Genomic DNA, 17496 nt, shown 5'->3' with positions numbered 1-17496 from the left:
CAGAGGCAGGCGGATCTCTGTGAGTTAGAGATCAGCCTGGTTTATAAGAGCTAGTTCCAGGACAGACTCCAAATCTACAAAGAAATCCTGTCTCAAAAAGAGAGGGAAAAAAAAGAAAGAAAGAAAGAAAAAGAAAACTGATCACCCTCTCAGTAGGATGACCTGACAGAGCTGACCCTTATTTCTTTTCTAAAATGCCATCCCGCCCTTCTCACCTGCACATCTTTCTGGGCTCTGAGAATTTGGGCTCCTGCTTGAGTTCAGTTAACATCTGTGCGGCTGGATGGATAAATACCAGTCAGGCTGGGGGAGCAACTCAAACATCCGTGCTCAGGCCGTGTACCCCAAGCTTTCTGCGCTGCAAGGCAGCCTTCCTGCCAGCGTGGTCTGTGGCAGCCCCTGCCCCTCATCTGTGTGCCCTGCTGCAGGTGAAGAAGGCAGGGAACCGGGTCGTGATCCTCCTGGTGGACAAGGAGACCGCCAAGAGTCACAGTGAGCAGAAGACACAATTCAAGAGGGAAACGGCCAGTTTGAACCTGCTGCCCCATCAGCCCCGGGTGGTGGTGATCAAGAAGGGAAGCAATGGCTACGGATTCTACCTGAGGGCCGGCCCTGAACAGAAAGGTTTGACACAGGACAGCAGACCGCGAGTCCCCGAGTCCCTCATCCTCAGTGCTGGGTCATCAAGCTCCAGTCCCACGGGGGAGCTGCGGGGAGTGGGGGGGTAGTAGCAGGCAGAGCTCCATTGTCCCTGGCGGCCTGACACTGGAGTCTCGGTTTCTGTAATGAGTAGTCAGGCCAGATTTAGGATCTTCATGGACTGGAGGGACTAACTTAGCTCTCTGAAAGAAATCCGAATTCAGAGCATTTGCTGATTCCTGGGGTGTAAACACCCCAATGTTTTGTGACCTCACGTTGCCAACATAACCTTCAGTGGAAGGCTGAGCAGTTTGCACAGAATTGGCCTCAGGGATTTCCCTCAGGAATCTCATGCTGGGAAAAGAGAAAGTTTTAAGTTTTGGGGGTGGGGGTGGGGGCCCAGAAGGAATTCAGAACTCATCAGACCACCTTGCAGGAGAGGACAGGATGGACCAGTGGTGGTGGGGCCTTAACCTCACTTCAGAACCCTGAAGATAGACCTGAAGGGGTCACTAGATCCCTTTGTCCTTACCGAGGTGGCTACATCGAATAAGTCTCCCCTTTCTGCCATTAATTCGGCTGTTTTGGTCAGCTTATGGAGGGCTAGTGGCTGAATGTTTGCTTTTTGGGGCACAGTCTATGACCCCCAAATAGGGCTTTAAATGCCAGCCCGGTTCAAAGGCTGGAAGCTTTGTGCTCTTCACCTGCCTCCCTGCCTTTGGCTCAGGGTCTCACTGTGTACAGACTGACCTTGAACTTGGGACTGGCCTGCTTCCACTTCCCTAGTCCTGGCCCCTTTCCCTTCCGTGACTCACTGCTGGATATGGATTGTGGTTGTAAGTGTGCCCGCTGACTTTCTAGGAGCTTCTTAGCCTGCCACTTTGTCCAAAGTAAACATCAGGTACTTTTAGTAAACGCTGGGTTCTCAGTCTTTTAAGATCTTCTCATTGTCTGAGGCTCAGTTTGGTCCAGAAACAGGCTTTAAGAGATCTGTGGGCCCCTGCGGTGCAGAGAGATGGAGGAGTTTGATTCAGCAGGCCTTTTATACCTGTCCCTTCAGGCCTGGGATCCAGCAGAAATCCCAGAGCTTGTTTGGAGGCTTTTCTGGTAACTTTTCTTCCCGTGGGGAGGGTAGGTCAAGTCGTCAAGGACGTGGAGTCTGGGAGCCCAGCAGAGGCAGCTGGCTTGAAGAACAATGACTTGGTGGTTGCTGTCAATGGAGAGTCCGTGGAAGCCCTGGACCACGACGCCGTGGTGGAAATGATTAAGAAGGGCGGAGAGCAGACTACACTGCTGGTGGTGGACAAAGAGGCAGACAGCATCTACAAACTGGTAAGTTAGTCCAGTCATGTATGTAGTCAATATAGTGAATATCTATCCATGCATATATTCATGCGTTAAGGCTGGGTCCCTTCACTCACGCCCTCCGACTTTGAGCTGAGTTACTTTGTTCTTCAGCCTGGAAGGGGCATAACAACCGCTAAGGTCAAATAGTGGCTCACATTGGTAGCGACGTGAGTATTAAATGAGTTATAAATTCCTAGACTAAAAACTTTGAACTTATAAATTAGCTGAAAAATCACTCTTGCTGATATCTGGGATAAGCTATGAAGAACAGGAATCTAAAACTGGACAGAGGTGGTCTGGATGTCTCCACACTGGCACAGACATAAATGTTTATTTGGTTTTAGATTCATTTTTATGTGTGAGTCTGCATGTGTGTGTATGCATGTGCATGCATGCACATGTGCACACCAGTGCCGAGGTTAGAAGAGGGTGTCAGATCTCCTGGAGCTGGAGTTACAGGGGGTTGCAAGTACTGGGAACCGAACTTGGGTCCTCTGGAAGAGATGAGTGCTCCTAACTGCTGAGCCATTTCTCAAGCCCTGCTATGTGGATGTGATATTGCTGGTCAGCAAGCTTCCTCGGTCTTGAGTAAAGATCTAGAAAGTTTATTAGGTTTGTTGTAGTTGACGATGCAAAACCACAGCTCTCACCTCAGAAGGAATAGGAATTTATTTTGGAGTTAAATTGGAGTGGCCATGGTCCGAGAACACAGATTTAGGTTACCCCAAGTCCCACCACGCTCCAACATGGAAACAATTTAATGAAGTTTTTACAGTAACAGAACAAAGAAAGGTATAATAAATCAAGGCCTAAAAATACATTTGTGGAAACAGAGGCAGGTTACAGCAAGGCGGAGGCCCCAGACACCATGTGACAGCAGGTAGCCCTTTGGTTGACGAAGGACAGGTTTTAGTTATACACTCCACCTTGCTTATCAGAGTGTTAGAGGTCACCGTAGAGAAATCAGGCTCTGAACCTGCAGCCTCCCAACCCCTGCACAGTGCTGGACGCTCTGGTCACTGGAGACTCAGGTGCTGTCCGGGGGTTCTCACCCACATCGTCCTCGGTAAACACAGCAGAAACAGGTTCACCTTGAACAAGCCCATGAAGAGCCCCACTCCCTCTTTGTATTATGATAGCTGTTTGCGGGTGGTGAGGATTTAAAAAAGATTTGTTTTCTCATAACTTAAATTATGTGCAGATGTGTGGCTGTGTGGGCATGCGTGCATAAGAGCAGGTGCCCACAGAGTCTGGAAGACGGTGTTGGGTGCCCCGGAGGTGGGGTTACAGGCGACTGTAAGCCGTCGGATGTGGGTGCTGGGAGCCAAGCTTGGGTCCTTTGTAGGAGTGGCATGTGCTCTCGACCACCGAGTATCTCTACCCCAATGTTAATGTTGGTCTCGGGGATAAAGAGTCGTCTTCTGTGTGTGACACGGTAACAGAGGTTGCTCAGGGCCGTGGCACAGGGAGGAAGAGTTTGGGTGGTGCTACTAGCCTTTTTTAGTGCTTGGAAACTAAACTTAGACACTAAATGACGTAGACACCCAGTTTAGCAGAGACTCACCAGTGTCTGAACTCAAGTTCTCAGAGTCGAGTCACCAGACCATATATGTTCTCTTAAGTCTTGATTACGTCTTCCAAGATACTTTTGTAAACAAGATTAAAGAATGAACTGGACGGCAGAAAAAAGAATGGGTATGTTAGCTCGCTGAATAATCACACCGAGAGAAGCTCTGGTAATGGGAGAATGCCAGCCTGAACGGAAGTCTGGAGTGGCACACATACATCCTGATTGATTACATTGGGATGCAGACATGTTTAATGTATTCCCAGAGGAGTTAAAGGATGCTGGATGATTGACAGGAGGATGGGATTAACATTCAGAATATCCAGCCTGGGGCTGGGGCGATAGCTCAGACCAAAGTCCTCACCTTGCTTGAGGATCTGAGTTTGCTCTCCAAGCCTCTGTGACAAAGCCGGGTGTGGTAGTGTGTGCTGAAATCCTAGCGCTGGAGAGGTGGGGACAGGGGGATTCCTGGAGCCCAGGGGGCGGCCAGCCTAGCCTAATGGGGGAGTGCCGGGCCACTGAGAAAGCCTGTCACAGAAGAGGCAAGGTGGAAGGACACCCAAGGTTGTGTCCCTGCACACCCAAGAGCACACACCCTCCTATTCAGATTAGAAGAATAAAAATGAAGACAGAACAGAGATGGTTTTAAAGTACTACTCTAACTTGAAAGGAAATTGAATAGGAAATGTTGAGAACATATTTGGTACTCCAGAAAGCCGCTCCCCCCCCCAAACAATTTAAGGTTGCATTAATTGGCTTCTCGAGGTAGTCAGACCAGTCATGGAAACACTAGCTGTGGGATGATGGGGGAGCTGTCCTGAGCTCCAGCTTTCTCAGTTTATAAGGGACCATGAAGGACTGACTAGCTGCTCCTTAGCCCGTGTGGATGTCTCACATGTATGGTCCTGAATTCATAGCGTCTAGTTCTGAGAAGCTGTTCTGACAAAGTTCTGCCACCAAAACGGTGATGACGGGGGAGACAGAAGGACGCTGGGGTTACCTTGAAGCAGGACAGGCTTCGAGGAGAGGAAGATCGCAGGCAGTAAACACGCATTACCACCCAGCCCAAATACGTTTGTTCCTCTTTTTTTCTTTCTTTTCTTTTTTAATAAAGAAAAGAATTTGAAAGGCTATTTCCATGACGTAAGCTCCAGGGAAGCTATTTCTTAAGAACAACCGTAGTTGTTAGAAATGGGGACAAACTTAACTTCTGCAAGCCACGGTTTTGATGTTTGTAAGTTGTGGCATTGAGGATTTTCTTGTAATTCCCGAGGGGGGGAAAACTATAATAGAATGATGTAACTTTCTGGGTTTTAGTCTGCCCACTCTCCAAGGTGGGCTTTGTGGGCTGGTGTGGGGGTGGAGTGGCTCTCTGAGACACAGTAGTGAAGGAGTGAGATTTCTAACAGTTCCTGGAGGGCCTCAGGAGTTCTCAAAAGATGGGTAAAGCCTTCCTGCTGCTGCTTTCATGCTGACACCAGCAGTCATTCCCCAGGCAGGTGCTGCTCTGCCTGCTGCAAGAGCTCAGGGGTCATGAGTCACCGGATTTCCCGATTTCCAGCCTGCAAGGCAGACGGCTGTCAACATCACTGAGGGTGACATGGGGCTGAGCTGCCGGGTACCTGGCTTCTAAGGTGATGAGGGCAGGAAGGCAGATGAATCCTCCATTGCATTCTTGCTAAGCTCCTACAGTGGTGAGGTGGACAGCATTCCACCCCATTGACTATTGACCTGGACACCTGCTGAACTCAATTTAACTGCTGAGCAGGTCCATAGCCCCTAAATCAGGTGAAATCCTCAGCCAGCTAACTTAACTCTATTAAAATACAAATTAAAAAAAAAAATCAGGATGGGGATTTAGCTCAATTGATAAAGTGCTTGCCCCAAAAGGGCGAGGGCTTAAGTTTGATCCTCAGGACTTGTGCTGAAATGCTGAGCTTGGCGGCAGTGCTGGGGAGGCAAAGATGACCCCTGGGGATACTCGGCAGGCCAGGCTAAACTACTGGGTGAGCAGCAGGCCAAGGAGACCTGTCTCAAGTTAGCAGGTGTTCCTGAGGATACCTAGCAAGGGAAGCAGGAAAGTACCAGAGCAAACTGGAACACAGGAGTCAGGGCTGCGCCTCCTCAAGCCTCCAGTTCCCTTCCGGCTCTCTCTGTATTCAAGGCCATCATGTAGTGGCTGTGACAGTGGGAGGGACCTGAAGTATTTAGAGACAGAGGAAGCTTGGCGGGAGAGAAGTGCTAAGATAATTATGATGAATAAATAGCAAAGTAAGTTGAGCATAACCGAAGCCAGCACTGGAGCTGGCACGCAGCTGAGGATGGAATCCACCTTTGCTACCATATGTGGTGGCCTCTCCATTACTAGTGTGTGGAGCTGGTCTTTCCTGGGCTTTGTGTCTTCAGTTAGCCACAAAAATGTTTTGTCTTGGTTTTTCGAGACAGGGTTTCTCTGTGTAGCCCTGGCTGTCCTAGAACTCCCTCTGTAGACCAGGCTGGCCTCGAACTCAGAGACCCACCAGTCTCTGCCTCCCAAGTGCTGGGATTAAAGGCATGTGCCACCACTGCCCGCTACCTTTTAGGTGTAGAACTTACACTGTGCTTAAAGACAGTTTCACTGAAAGGCAAGGGAGGGCCCACTCGGAGCAGCCTCATAGGTGTCCCCACGCGAGTGTAGGTGGTGTTTCATGATCGGCCTGCTTTGGTGGAGTTAAGCTAGTAATTCTGTTAGATAAGCTTGCGGTTTGGTACAGAACCCTATACTGTTTGTATCTCATGCACCTGTATGTGTCTATACACGTTTCTACTTTTCTGGTTGTGGTGGAGAAACTTTTAGAATCTACAGTTGAAGAGCAGACATGCAGGACATCCTGTGTATTAAGCCATCTCGGGTAATGAAGTGTAACCACTCCTATATCTTCTTCCCCTTTCTTTTCGCAAGGCTCGTTTTTCTCCACTGCTCTACTGCCAAAGCCAAGAACTGCCTAATGGTTCTGTCAAGGAAGCTCCAGCTCCAGTCCCTGCTCCTCTGAAGGCCGCAAGCTCAGACACCACAGAGGATGCGGGAGATTACAAACCCAAGCTCTGTAGGTTGATCAAAGTGGACGACAGCTATGGCTTCCACCTGAACACCATTCAGGGTCAGCCAGGCTCCTTTGTCAAAGAGGTACGGTAACTGGTCCTGGCAGCCGGCAGACACGGCCAGTTAGGGTCAGCACTTTCAGGGCCAGCCATAAGTTGACACGATGCGGTCACATTCCGCACCTCGGGGAGTGCATGTGTCAGGGTGCCTGTACCCTGCAGGGGTGGCAGTGAGACCACTGCAGCTCTCAAGTGAGGGAGGGCTGTTAGGATTCATGGTGGCGTGACCCTGACAGGTCTCCTGGCGGGTGGGAGACTGCAGCGGGTGCCATGTGCCCTGCGGAGAGTTTATTTAGTGGGTATTGGGAGGGGTGTAACAGTAAGGGGATTATGGAGGGAAGAGAGATAGAGACATAGGAAAGAAAAGGAGGAGGCAGAGGTTGCCTCTTCAAAAGGAGAGAGGCACAGATCAGCTTGCCTGGCAGGGGAAGGGGGAGAAAGGGGATGGGCAGAGTTTGTCTCTTAAAGAGACAGGCTATCCAGGTGACAGGCCAGGCCAGCAGATTTATAACAGGGGCCCAATGCCTTCAGTCCAAAGATGTTCAGTATGGTGCTCGACCAGTGTGGAGTAGAGGGGGTGTAGCCCCTGAAGGAGAAAGAGGTGACATCCTCACCCATGTTTGGAACTGACACTCGGAACTTCTGCTCCCAGGTGCAGAAGGGTGGCCCAGCTGACAAGGCTGGGCTGGAGGATGAGGACATCATCATTGAAGTGAACGGGGAGAATGTGCAAGACGAGCCCTACGAGAGCGTGGTGGACAGAATCAAGGGCAGCAGCGAGCACGTCACCCTCTTGGTCTGTGGGAAGAAGGCCTACGACTACTTCCGAGCTAAGAAAATTCCCATCGTTTCCTCCATGGCTGACCCCCTGGTCGCTAGCCCTGGTGGCGAAGGAGAAACGGAGGCAGCAGTGGCGGAGGCAGTGGCGGCGGCAGCAGCGGCGGCGGCAGCAGCAGCAGCGGCGGAGGCAGCAGCAGCGTCCCAGCCTGACTCCCACACAGCAAAAGAGCGCGTGAGTGGCGACCTGCTTCTCTGGGATACAGTCCCCAAAAGTAACACAGGGTAGCCAACCTGTCAGGGTTCTGTGAGCAGAGGAGGTTGTACAAGGACACATTTAGTGTCCTCTTAGACATGCGGCCTCAGTGTGGAGCGCAGGCTGGTCTAGAACTCGCAGTCCCCTTGTCTTAGCCTCCCGTGTGCTGGGATTGTGGCTTGTGAAGTTATTTTCTTAGCATGCGGTTGGCAAGCGTTGATGAAGCTTTTATAGGAACATGATAGAGCCCACCAAAAGAACGGGATTCGATTCTGTAGAACCAGCTCTGGTTCTGCCACACACTGGGATTTCCTGGCCCTGTGCTTTAGCTTTATAAAACAGGGCTATGTGTACAGCCGTTTTCAGAATGAAGTGTTCGGACAGCGCCTGGCTCATAGCGGGTGAAAACAGAGGTGGTTCGGGGCAGGATTAAATGGCAGGTTTTACGATTGTTTTTGTCAGAATTTATTCTAGTCAATTTTTTTTTCTTCATAGATGAACTTGGGATTTAAAAATGAACTGACATCCAAGTTTATAAAAGGGGATTTATGGTAGTCAGGCTTCTAATGAAACTCTCTCTGCGCTCGTCCTTCCCACTGTATTATTCTGATAGGTACTGTCAATTACAGCACTTTAGTGTCCTACAGAAAACAGACTGCACGTATACATAGACATACATATATGACAATGACTTTGCGCTGAGTAGTAAGAGTTTGCATTGAAAAGGAAACCAAGCATGGATGCCAGCCCATGCCTTCTAGAAGTGCACAGCTCTCCTCCCTGACTTAAGCATGCAGTCTAGCACAGGCCACGCTCCCCTGCTGCTCGCATCCTCAGGTGTAAACCCTTGGTTTTCTCTTACACAGACTTACAGCACATCCTCGCTTTCTTCTTCCAACTCTGAAGACACAGAGATGTGATGAGAACGAATGATGGTTTTGGCTGCCGGATTTCTTCCACGTTCCAAGGAAGGAGCTCTCTGCTGACCCAGTTAGGCCTTTGGAATCACTTGTCCCACGTGACTGTCTGCTGTTGGAATGGCTGCTCAACCTCGCTGGAGGGAGCCGCCAGGTTCTTTCTATGTGATGTCTTCCAAAGCGCAACTTCCCACTGCTGTTGATGATGCTCTTCTGTAACTTCCTGAGCACTGGAGCTATTCTTTTGTGTGTGTGAGTGCGGATGATTAAAGGCTCAAGCAGGCGTCCTGTGAGTAGTGTGCTTCTGTAGCAATGCTGGGCCTAAGCATTAGATTAGTAAAGTGCTTTTCAAGTTGCTTGTGACTTCCCTGCTGGCTAACAGAATCTGAATTTGAACAATGCCTTTGTTCTCTAGAAACATTTCATGCTTTTCCATTTGCTTCTAGAAGCCCCAAATGGCAAAATAAATGCTAGGACCTTAGTAATGAAAGGAGACTTCTAGGCAATACATCTCAGAATTGTCTTACATTGCATTTGAGAATTAAAACACCACCTTCCTTCTATAATTGGAGAGCTTGTGTTCCAGGACAGGACAGGGCTTGTTGCAGCTAACAGCAGTCCAGTGACTCATCCCATGACAGAGGGGAAGGACCCGAGACCCCACCACTGATTAGTCTAGGACAGCCACTCTTCCCTGATTTAAAAGGAAATAAAAAATGGCACACCTAAATCTTCTGGTAAAATCTATCAGTTGCTTACCATCCCTTTTCCAGAAAAGAGCAGACAACCTTTGGGTATTTTTCTGGGTAAAGTTGGGCAGGGAGGGAGAGATGTATTCACATTAGACCACAATAACACAGCACACCAAGCTGGGACTGATAAGTAAACTCAAGGCCACAGTGTTACAAACTCTGATTTTACTAAATTTTTCAAACGAAGGCACCTGAGGAGCACCAGGGTCTCCTCCGGCCCTGAGCCTCCCCCTCCCCATTTGCACAGCCTCAGACCCACACAGGCTCCCTGCCGAATGCTGGGGGGTGGGGGGTTGCTCCCTCCTGTGCCTGTGCCTCAGCCACTTAGGACTCCAGGATTACAGGAGGAAGGCATGTGCTCGAGGCAGACTAAACTGCCCCAGCAGCTCCTCTGCTTCAAGGACTTAAGGTCCTGGTACTGTGTCTCCTTTTTTCACAGTTTGCAGTGGGTCTCAGTTCAGGGTGCCATATGTTTCTCTGGTGCCTGCTTGTGAGCCAGGTAGAGGAACAGGATGCTGGAGAGGGCACTGACGAGGAAGATGACATCAAACCAGCGGTGATAGAAGTTGAATTGGAGTTCCCCCAGGACCTCTGTGATTATGGTGCGGTATTCTGGGGGCATGCTCATTCGGATCAGCAGCACAGAAGAGACGAAGTACATGCCCTGCAAAGTTGAGCCAATTAATTGAGAAGTTACTCGGTGTTTCCAGGGACAAGCCAGAGCAAACTTTAATACTGTTTTTAAAATTGACTGGATTTGGAGAGACTACAGTGGTTAAGACTGGCTGCTTGTTCAGAGGATCTTGGTTTGATTCCTAGCACTCGCATGGTGGTTCACCATCTGTGCCTCTAGTCCCAGGGACCTGAACACCCTCTTCTGGCCTCTATGGGCACCAGGCACATCCATACATATACATACATGTAGGCAAAACAGCCATACACATAAATGAGTGAAAATTCTTAAATGATTTGTGTTTATGGGTGTGCGTCTTCCTCGTGTGCATCTGATCAGAGGACAACTTGCCAGAGTTGGTTCTCCTTCTACCACGTGGGTCTGGGTACAGAAGTCAGGTCATCAGGCCTGGAGGCAACCATGGTGACCCACTGAACAAGCCATTGTACAGGCCCAACTAAAACAGTTTAAACACTTCTGGGCTGGAGATGGCTCAAAGGTGACATGTGCATGAGCTGTGTTTGCAAATAACCCAAGTTTGGTTCCTAGCACACACATCAGGTGCCTTACAACTGCCTATAACTTCAGTTCCAGGTACAACTGGACTAAGGTGCACGCAAAAATACATATCCCTCCCCCAACAAAACAAAGCCCACACATTTCTAAGCTGGCTGTGGTGGTGCATGTCTGAAATCCCAGCAGTTGGGAAGGAGAAACAGAAAGATCAGGAGTTCAAGTCTACCCTTCACTATGTAGAAGACGTGAGGACAGCAAGGACTGACTACACGGAGACTTTGTCTCACACAAAGACCCTTCCCAACAAAATCACATTTCTGGCATTTACAGTCCTAGACACAAGGGAAGATCATTACACTTACCATTATCTGTGCTAAGAGCAGGACGATGACATTGGAGGACTTACTGCTGGAGATGGCATAGAAGAACTGTGGGGAAAGGGAGGGGGTGAGCGAGGGCGGCACAGGTGGGTTCCTGCCGTGAACAATACACTACATGATTAGCCTTTAATAGCTTCTGTTTCCCAGCACACAAACACAGCCAGTTCAGAGGTTAAGGCTACAGAGAGGGAATTAAAATACAAGAGAAACCAGTTCCCCCATGAAATGTTTGGTGGTTTTATGTGTGAAACAACAAAGTAATCCTCACTGTTAAATTTCAGAAACTCTAATGCCTTCGACATCGCACTAAACCACAATTTTGGGCCACTCCAAGCACTGCACTGTCAAGGCTCCTGAGCTCTTCTCGGGTTGTGCTAAATGCTGGGAGTCCCTTCCTCTCAATCTCAGAGTTTGGACCTTCTACCAGAGAGGATCCACTTTTCACCACTACGTGGTCTTCCTTATGCTGCTCAGAAAAGGGCAGAGTGTTCCTATCTTCCTCACCGTGACTTCTAATTATTCTAACCCTGTGTGTCTGTCTGCTGTGTTTCCTAAGTACCGGCTGAATACCATGTGCCAGGTTTGGTTGTAGGTGATGACAGCTATAAGGGATCCCTGATCTCTACGACCACTGGAGTGGCCTGTGGTTGGTAGACGACGCCTTACCTTATCCACACCTTACAGACAAGCTTAATAGTCTCTTTAGTCTCTTTATTTTTCTGGATGTCCTCTAAGTTGTTCAAGACTAGTGTGCAGGACTAACTCAGAAGTCATGTAACTAAATAAGGATCTGAACACTGTGATGCACCATACCTTGGTCAGCGTGATCAGCAGTCCTCTGATGGATGTGACAATGATTATTCCAACCAGAATGAAGGAAATATGCTGGGACCAGAACTTGACCTGCCATCAGAACAGGAAGCGCAGCAGGCCATTAGTTCCTGGCAGAGCCGAGAGCCACTGTAAACTCTGATTACTTGTGTGACCATGAGAAGGAATTCCATTGGGTTCCTCTCGGCTTGTTCTGAAGTAAATACCTACAGGTGGTGGGTGCTTATGGGAAGATGGCACTGATCTCTTAATTAGCAGGCTTAATCAAGTCTTAAGGGTCAAAGAAAGCAATACAGAGAAGTGAGGAAAAAAAAAACACTAATTAGAAAACTCAAAGCTGATGAGAGGGTCCTACTGTGAGACCCACAGCTGATGAGATAGTCATACTGTGAGACCCATAACCGATGAGATAGTCCTACTGTGAGACCCACAGCCGATGAGAGGGTAGTACTGTGAGACCCACAGCTGATGAGAGGGTCCTACTGTGAGACCCACAGCCGATGAGATAGTCCTACTGTGAGACCCACAGCCGATGAGAGGGTCCTACTGTGAGACCCACAGCTGATGAGATAGTCCTACTGTGAGACCCACAGCCGATGAGATAGTCCTACTGTGAGACCCACAGCCGATGAGAGGGTCCTACTGTGAGACCCACAGCTGATGAGATGGTCCTACTGTGAGACCCACAGCCGATGAGAGGGTCCTACTGTGAGACCCACAGCCGATGAGATAGTCCTACTGTGAGACCCACAGCCGATGAGATAGTCCTACTGTGAGACCCACAGCCGATGAGATAGTCCTACTGTGAGACCCACAGCTGATGAGAGGGTCCTACTGTGAGACCCACAGCTGATGAGATGGTCCTACTGTGAGACCCACAGCTGATGAGATGGTCCTACTGTGAGACCCACAGCCGATGAGATAGTCCTACTGTGAGACCCACAGCTGATGAGAGGGTCCTACTGTGAGACCCACAGCTGATGAGAGGGTCCTACTGTGAGACCCACAGCTGATGAGATGGTCCTACTGTGAGACCCACAGCTGATGAGATGGTCCTCCTGTGAGACCCATAACCGATGAGAGGGTCCTACTGTTAAAAATGTGTTCTTTAGTGGTTGGGGAAATGGCTCAGTGGGTCAGGGTGCTTGCTGTAATAGCAACAGGACTTGAGCTGAAATTCCAAACTCTCATGTAAGAGCTGGGGATGGCCGTGTGTGTCTTAACAACAGCACTGGGAGTTGGGGACAGGCAGACTCTGTCAGGCCCCAGGTTCAGTCAGGGAGGACTAGCCACAGCATCCTCCTCTGCCCCAGTGAGGGCTGTGAGTCTGCAGCCAACCTGTGCTACACAGGGAGACCCTCCCTAAAAGGATGAAAGCATCCTTGGCACTGCTTCTTCAGGACTGCAGCTCAGTGCGCTTGCTCACTGTATCTAGCTGCCCTTGAGAGGAGGACCAAGGGCAACACACACCCCTCGTCCAGGCTCAGGGGAGGCTCAGCAGTCCACACAGGACAACGAAATGCGACAGCAGTATTACTGTCAAAGTGTTCGTCAGCCTGAATGATGTCATCTAGAAACCACATATTATACTGTGAATAAAGACAGTGAACTTGAGATAAGGTGAGTGTATGCCTGGTCTTATGAAATAGGGAGAAATGATAAAAAAGATCCCTAACTTTGTGCATAGTGACAATTTGACTTTAGTCCAAGGCCCACCTGACTCGACTGACAAAGGTCGTTTCTTACAGTAGAAACCACTTCAGCACTATTTCAGGACACTAATTAGCTGCTAATTTTTTACCCGGAGATCAAAGGTGAGTTGAGAGCTTGGAGAGCTTGCTGAGTATCACAGAAAAGATCTGAATACGTGGTGGAGAGAAACAAAGTGGTAGCTGGCTGTGGGCAGGCTGTGGCTGGCTGAGGGCAGGCCGAGGAGGCCCTGTATAGCAGCAGGTAGCATCCAGGTCACTGTTATGGTTTTACAGTAAGAAAGCTAAATTGGACCGTTTACAAATGTGCCAGGTGAGCTGTCAATACAGGACAAATGGACCCAAGTTCAGGGGTTAAAACCTGAGCGTCAAGCTACAGCTGGATGGAGCAGCAGGAACCAAACCAGGGTCTAGAACGGCTCTTACGTCAAATTGGATCCCCAGGTAATTCACGGTGATCTCAATGCCTCTGGTGACAGGGTCAGTCTTCCCAACTCGATCAAGAACAATATTGATGGTTGCCTGCAGAGACAGAGCTGTATGTCAGAAGACCTTTTATCACTGTCTCAAAGAGTGACACACAGCCCCGATGGTCCAGGGAACAAAGTCTCACGCCACCAAGCCTGACCACTTAAACTTGATCCCTGGGATTCACACGGTGGGAGGCGAGGACTGACGCCTGTAAGTTGTCCTCTGGCCACCACACATGTCCATGTCACATGTGCCCTAACACACACACAAATAAATGTAATTTAAAGGTTTTTAATAAGAAATATTCCACATGAATTAATGAACATATCTTACAGGTTGATGTTTCCTAAAACACATTTTAATCCTTCTTCCAATCTAAATCACGAGCAGGAAATCTATTTCGTCTGCTCACACACAGGCAAATAGTCTCTAGCCCATATTTATTTTCTGTAAAGAGTCAAGGCCAGCAAAGCACATGTGCTCTATGATTCTGAGGTCAGAAGCTAACGTTCTGGCAAACGAAGTTAGAGTAAGAACCAGGCACTGCCAGGGTCGTTTCTGTGGTGATTCTGTGAGTGCTCAGAGCTATGACAGAAGGAGCACAGCTGTGAGGGACACCAGCTGACAAACGAGAGCACGTGGCTGAAAGACACCTGGTTCATCCCAGCTGTGGCAGCTAAAAGACCAGGAGATGTGACAGATGCCAAGTCAAGAGCCACGCTAAATCCAGCCACCAACGACACCACTAAACGTAAGGAGTCTAAATCGTGGGTCAGCACACTCAGCCCCTGTATCATGACAGCGACCATGGCAATAAAGCACTGGGCTTGGCTCTGTGCCAGTAAAATCTTATTTACAAAGGGAAAGCAGAGCTGGGTTTGCCCGAGGGCCATAGACTGTTAACCTCTGGTTTAAACCCACCAGTGAAACACCAGACTGTCAAATTGAATTTAGGAAAAAAAAAAAATCAAAGCCTGATCACTGTATATGTTGTCCACAAGAAACTGACTTTGATTATAAAGACACAAATAGGTCAAAGGTAAAAGGATGGGAGAAGATACATCCCAGCAGCACCAGTCCAAAGAAGGCAGTGTCTTCTGTTAATCTCACATAAGGACCCCACAGCGGAAACATTGCCAGGGTGGTGTCAGAAGGTCATTTTATAATCACAAAGGATATATAATGATTCTAAATGTTTTATGGCTGATAAAAGCTTCGGGATGTTACAGTGAAACCCATGATTTATACACTAAAATGTCAGGATATTCAGAAGCAGCACACCATACAGCTCAAAGTGTCTTGAGGAATTAGGAGACAGGAACAAGTGAAGCACAGGCGGTGGCTCCCTACCCTGTGCTGATTGATCGTTGCTCAGTGCACACATAGTCAAAGTCCACACAGCCTGCAAAGCGACTTGGCTGCACAAGCCTGACTGTTCAAACCCTAGAACCCACACAGAAAACTGGGTTCAGTGGTGCACAACTGTAACCCCAACACTCCTACTGCAGGATGGAGGCAGAGATGCATGGCCGGCCAGCCTGGATACACGCAGCAGCAGCAGCAGCAGAAACAAGAGCTGTCCCAGGACAAGGGCACAGACGCACAAAAGCTGTCCTCTGTTTGGGGAAATGCGTCAGTAAGAAACTCAGAGTCACAAATACTTGTCGGTGTCACATTGAGGAAATGCCAAGGTACTTCTCCTTGGAGTAATTTAGCCTAGAGAGCCTGGGTTTGAATTCTCCACTTCGATCCCTGTGTCTTCCATCTCTCTGTAGCTTATGGTTTTGGATCTGCCTGTAACCTGTGCACTTCACGAAGGGCTCTGCCCTGCACTCACTGAACAGCACAGGAAGCACCAAGTGGGGAAGGAGCTAGAGATGCTCTGCAGAAACTTTAACTGAGTTTACCCAGCGACCCCGGCTGGCACACACACACACCAAGGCTGTCTAGCAGAATCTGTGTGCTGCTCGACATATACAGTGGAGATTCATTTCTTAAGGTTGTTTTTCAACCTCTTTGTTGCTTTCAGCAAATGACTATCATAGCACACACACACACACACGAGAGAGAGAGAGAGAGAGAGAGAGAGAGAGAGAGAGAGAGAGAGAGAGAGAGGAGTATAAGTGTCAGAGAAGCTAACCTCCTCACTTGCTGTCGGCAGAATGTAAAGTGGTGTTACCACCAGGGGCAACAGTCTAGCAGGTCGCAGGAAATCAACACTCCACTAACATGCAACACAGCATGTGTGAGAGAAATCAAAGTATGTTCACTGCAAAACATGGGTGTTCACAACTGCATTAGTGATGGGCCAATAAGTAGACACATGCCAAATGCTTATCAGCCAATAAGTGGCTAAGCCAAATGTGGTAGTGCCCTTACAGAACACTGCATAGCTGTGAGATGGGAACAGCACTGTTAGCATTTAGAGAATGAGGGTGGTACAGCACGGGGAACCTTTGAAGCATCCGCTAAACCAAAGACTTAACTGTGTGACTCTGGCCATAAAATACCAGCAGAGGGGAACCAACACAACAGGGCACACATGCCGCCTGACACCGGGGCACGGGCACCGGAGCACACATGCCGCCTGACACCGGGGCACGGGGACAGGAGCACATGTGCCTCCTGACACCGGGGCACGGGGACCGGAGCACACATGCCGCCTGACACCGGGGCACGGGCACCGGAGCACACATGCCGCCTGACACCGGGCCCCGGAGCACACATGCCGCCTGACACCGGGGCCCGGGGACCGGAGCACACGTGCCGCCTGACACCGGGGCCCGGGGACCGGAGCACACATGCCGCCTGACACCGGGGCACGGGGACCGGAGCACACACGCCGCCTGACACCGGGGCACGGGGACCGGAGCACACGTGCCGCCTGACACCGGGCCCCGGGGACCGGAGCACACACACGCTGCATGACTGCTAGTGAACCTGGGACTTCTTTCAGGTTTAACAAAAATGTTCAGTACTTGACTGAGGTAATGGTTCTGGTTTGGTAGGAATGTTCAAACCTGACTATGGTGATAGCTGTACAACTGTGAAAACATCAACAGCTACTGGGTTACGCTTGCTTCTCAGGTTTGACAACACGAGTTCAATCCCCACCCACATAGAGGTGGGAAGAGGACGGCCTCAAAGTTGTCCTCTGACCTCCACAGGTGCACCTGGGCAAGCGACTCCCTTAACAACGAAGTTTAAAAGTGAAGCATGTGTCTGTCACATTAGTCAGATGCCCCACCCTAACGTGTCTGCCTAAGAGAAGAGAGCGCATATGTCCACACACAGGCTTGTGTATGTGTGTGTTCACAGCACACATGTGATGTCCCCAAACAGGAAACAACGAGATGTATACTATTGGAAGATGGGTTTGCAAACTGTGGCACAGCCACACCACAGAATCCTGCTCAGCAGTAAGAAGGAACAAATTACTGTACACACAGTAACACTGCCACAGTCCAACAATCAGGCTGAAGATAGAAAACAGACAAAAGCAAGGCAGAAAAAGTATGCG

At 49.4% G+C, this 17496-nt stretch overlaps 2 protein-coding genes across 12 annotated transcripts in view; one reads left to right on the top strand and one right to left on the bottom strand.

Moving 5' to 3' along the window:
• Pdzk1 (PDZ domain containing 1) overlaps nt 1-9519 on the top strand; it is a 54264-nt gene extending 44745 nt beyond the window's left edge. For all 9 annotated transcript variants that reach the window (XM_075978044.1, XM_075978045.1, XM_075978048.1 and 6 more), the window contains 5 exons: nt 429-624; nt 1775-1971; nt 6495-6719; nt 7347-7706; nt 8594-9519. In XM_075978044.1, coding sequence (XP_075834159.1) covers nt 429-624; nt 1775-1971; nt 6495-6719; nt 7347-7706; nt 8594-8647 — 1032 coding nt within the window. In that variant the 3' untranslated portion in view covers nt 8648-9519. The remainder of the gene's footprint in view (nt 1-428; nt 625-1774; nt 1972-6494; nt 6720-7346; nt 7707-8593) is intronic.
• Nucleotides 9520-9539: 20 nt separating this feature from the next.
• The window catches only part of Gpr89a (G protein-coupled receptor 89A), a 37148-nt gene continuing 29191 nt past the window's right edge, over nt 9540-17496 (bottom strand). For all 3 annotated transcript variants that reach the window (XM_075978056.1, XM_075978058.1, XM_075978057.1), the window contains exons 11-14: nt 13932-14027; nt 11779-11868; nt 10948-11013; nt 9540-10060 (exon numbers count right to left, since the gene is read on the bottom strand). In XM_075978056.1, coding sequence (XP_075834171.1) covers nt 9854-10060; nt 10948-11013; nt 11779-11868; nt 13932-14027 — 459 coding nt within the window. In that variant the 3' untranslated portion in view covers nt 9540-9853. The remainder of the gene's footprint in view (nt 10061-10947; nt 11014-11778; nt 11869-13931; nt 14028-17496) is intronic.

Source organism: Microtus pennsylvanicus, chromosome 7 (assembly GCF_037038515.1).
Source record: "Microtus pennsylvanicus isolate mMicPen1 chromosome 7, mMicPen1.hap1, whole genome shotgun sequence".
Classification (NCBI taxonomy): domain Eukaryota; kingdom Metazoa; phylum Chordata; class Mammalia; order Rodentia; family Cricetidae; genus Microtus; species Microtus pennsylvanicus.
The sequence above is the reverse complement of the archived record's forward strand: the minus strand, read 5'-3'. Positions and strand labels throughout refer to the sequence as shown.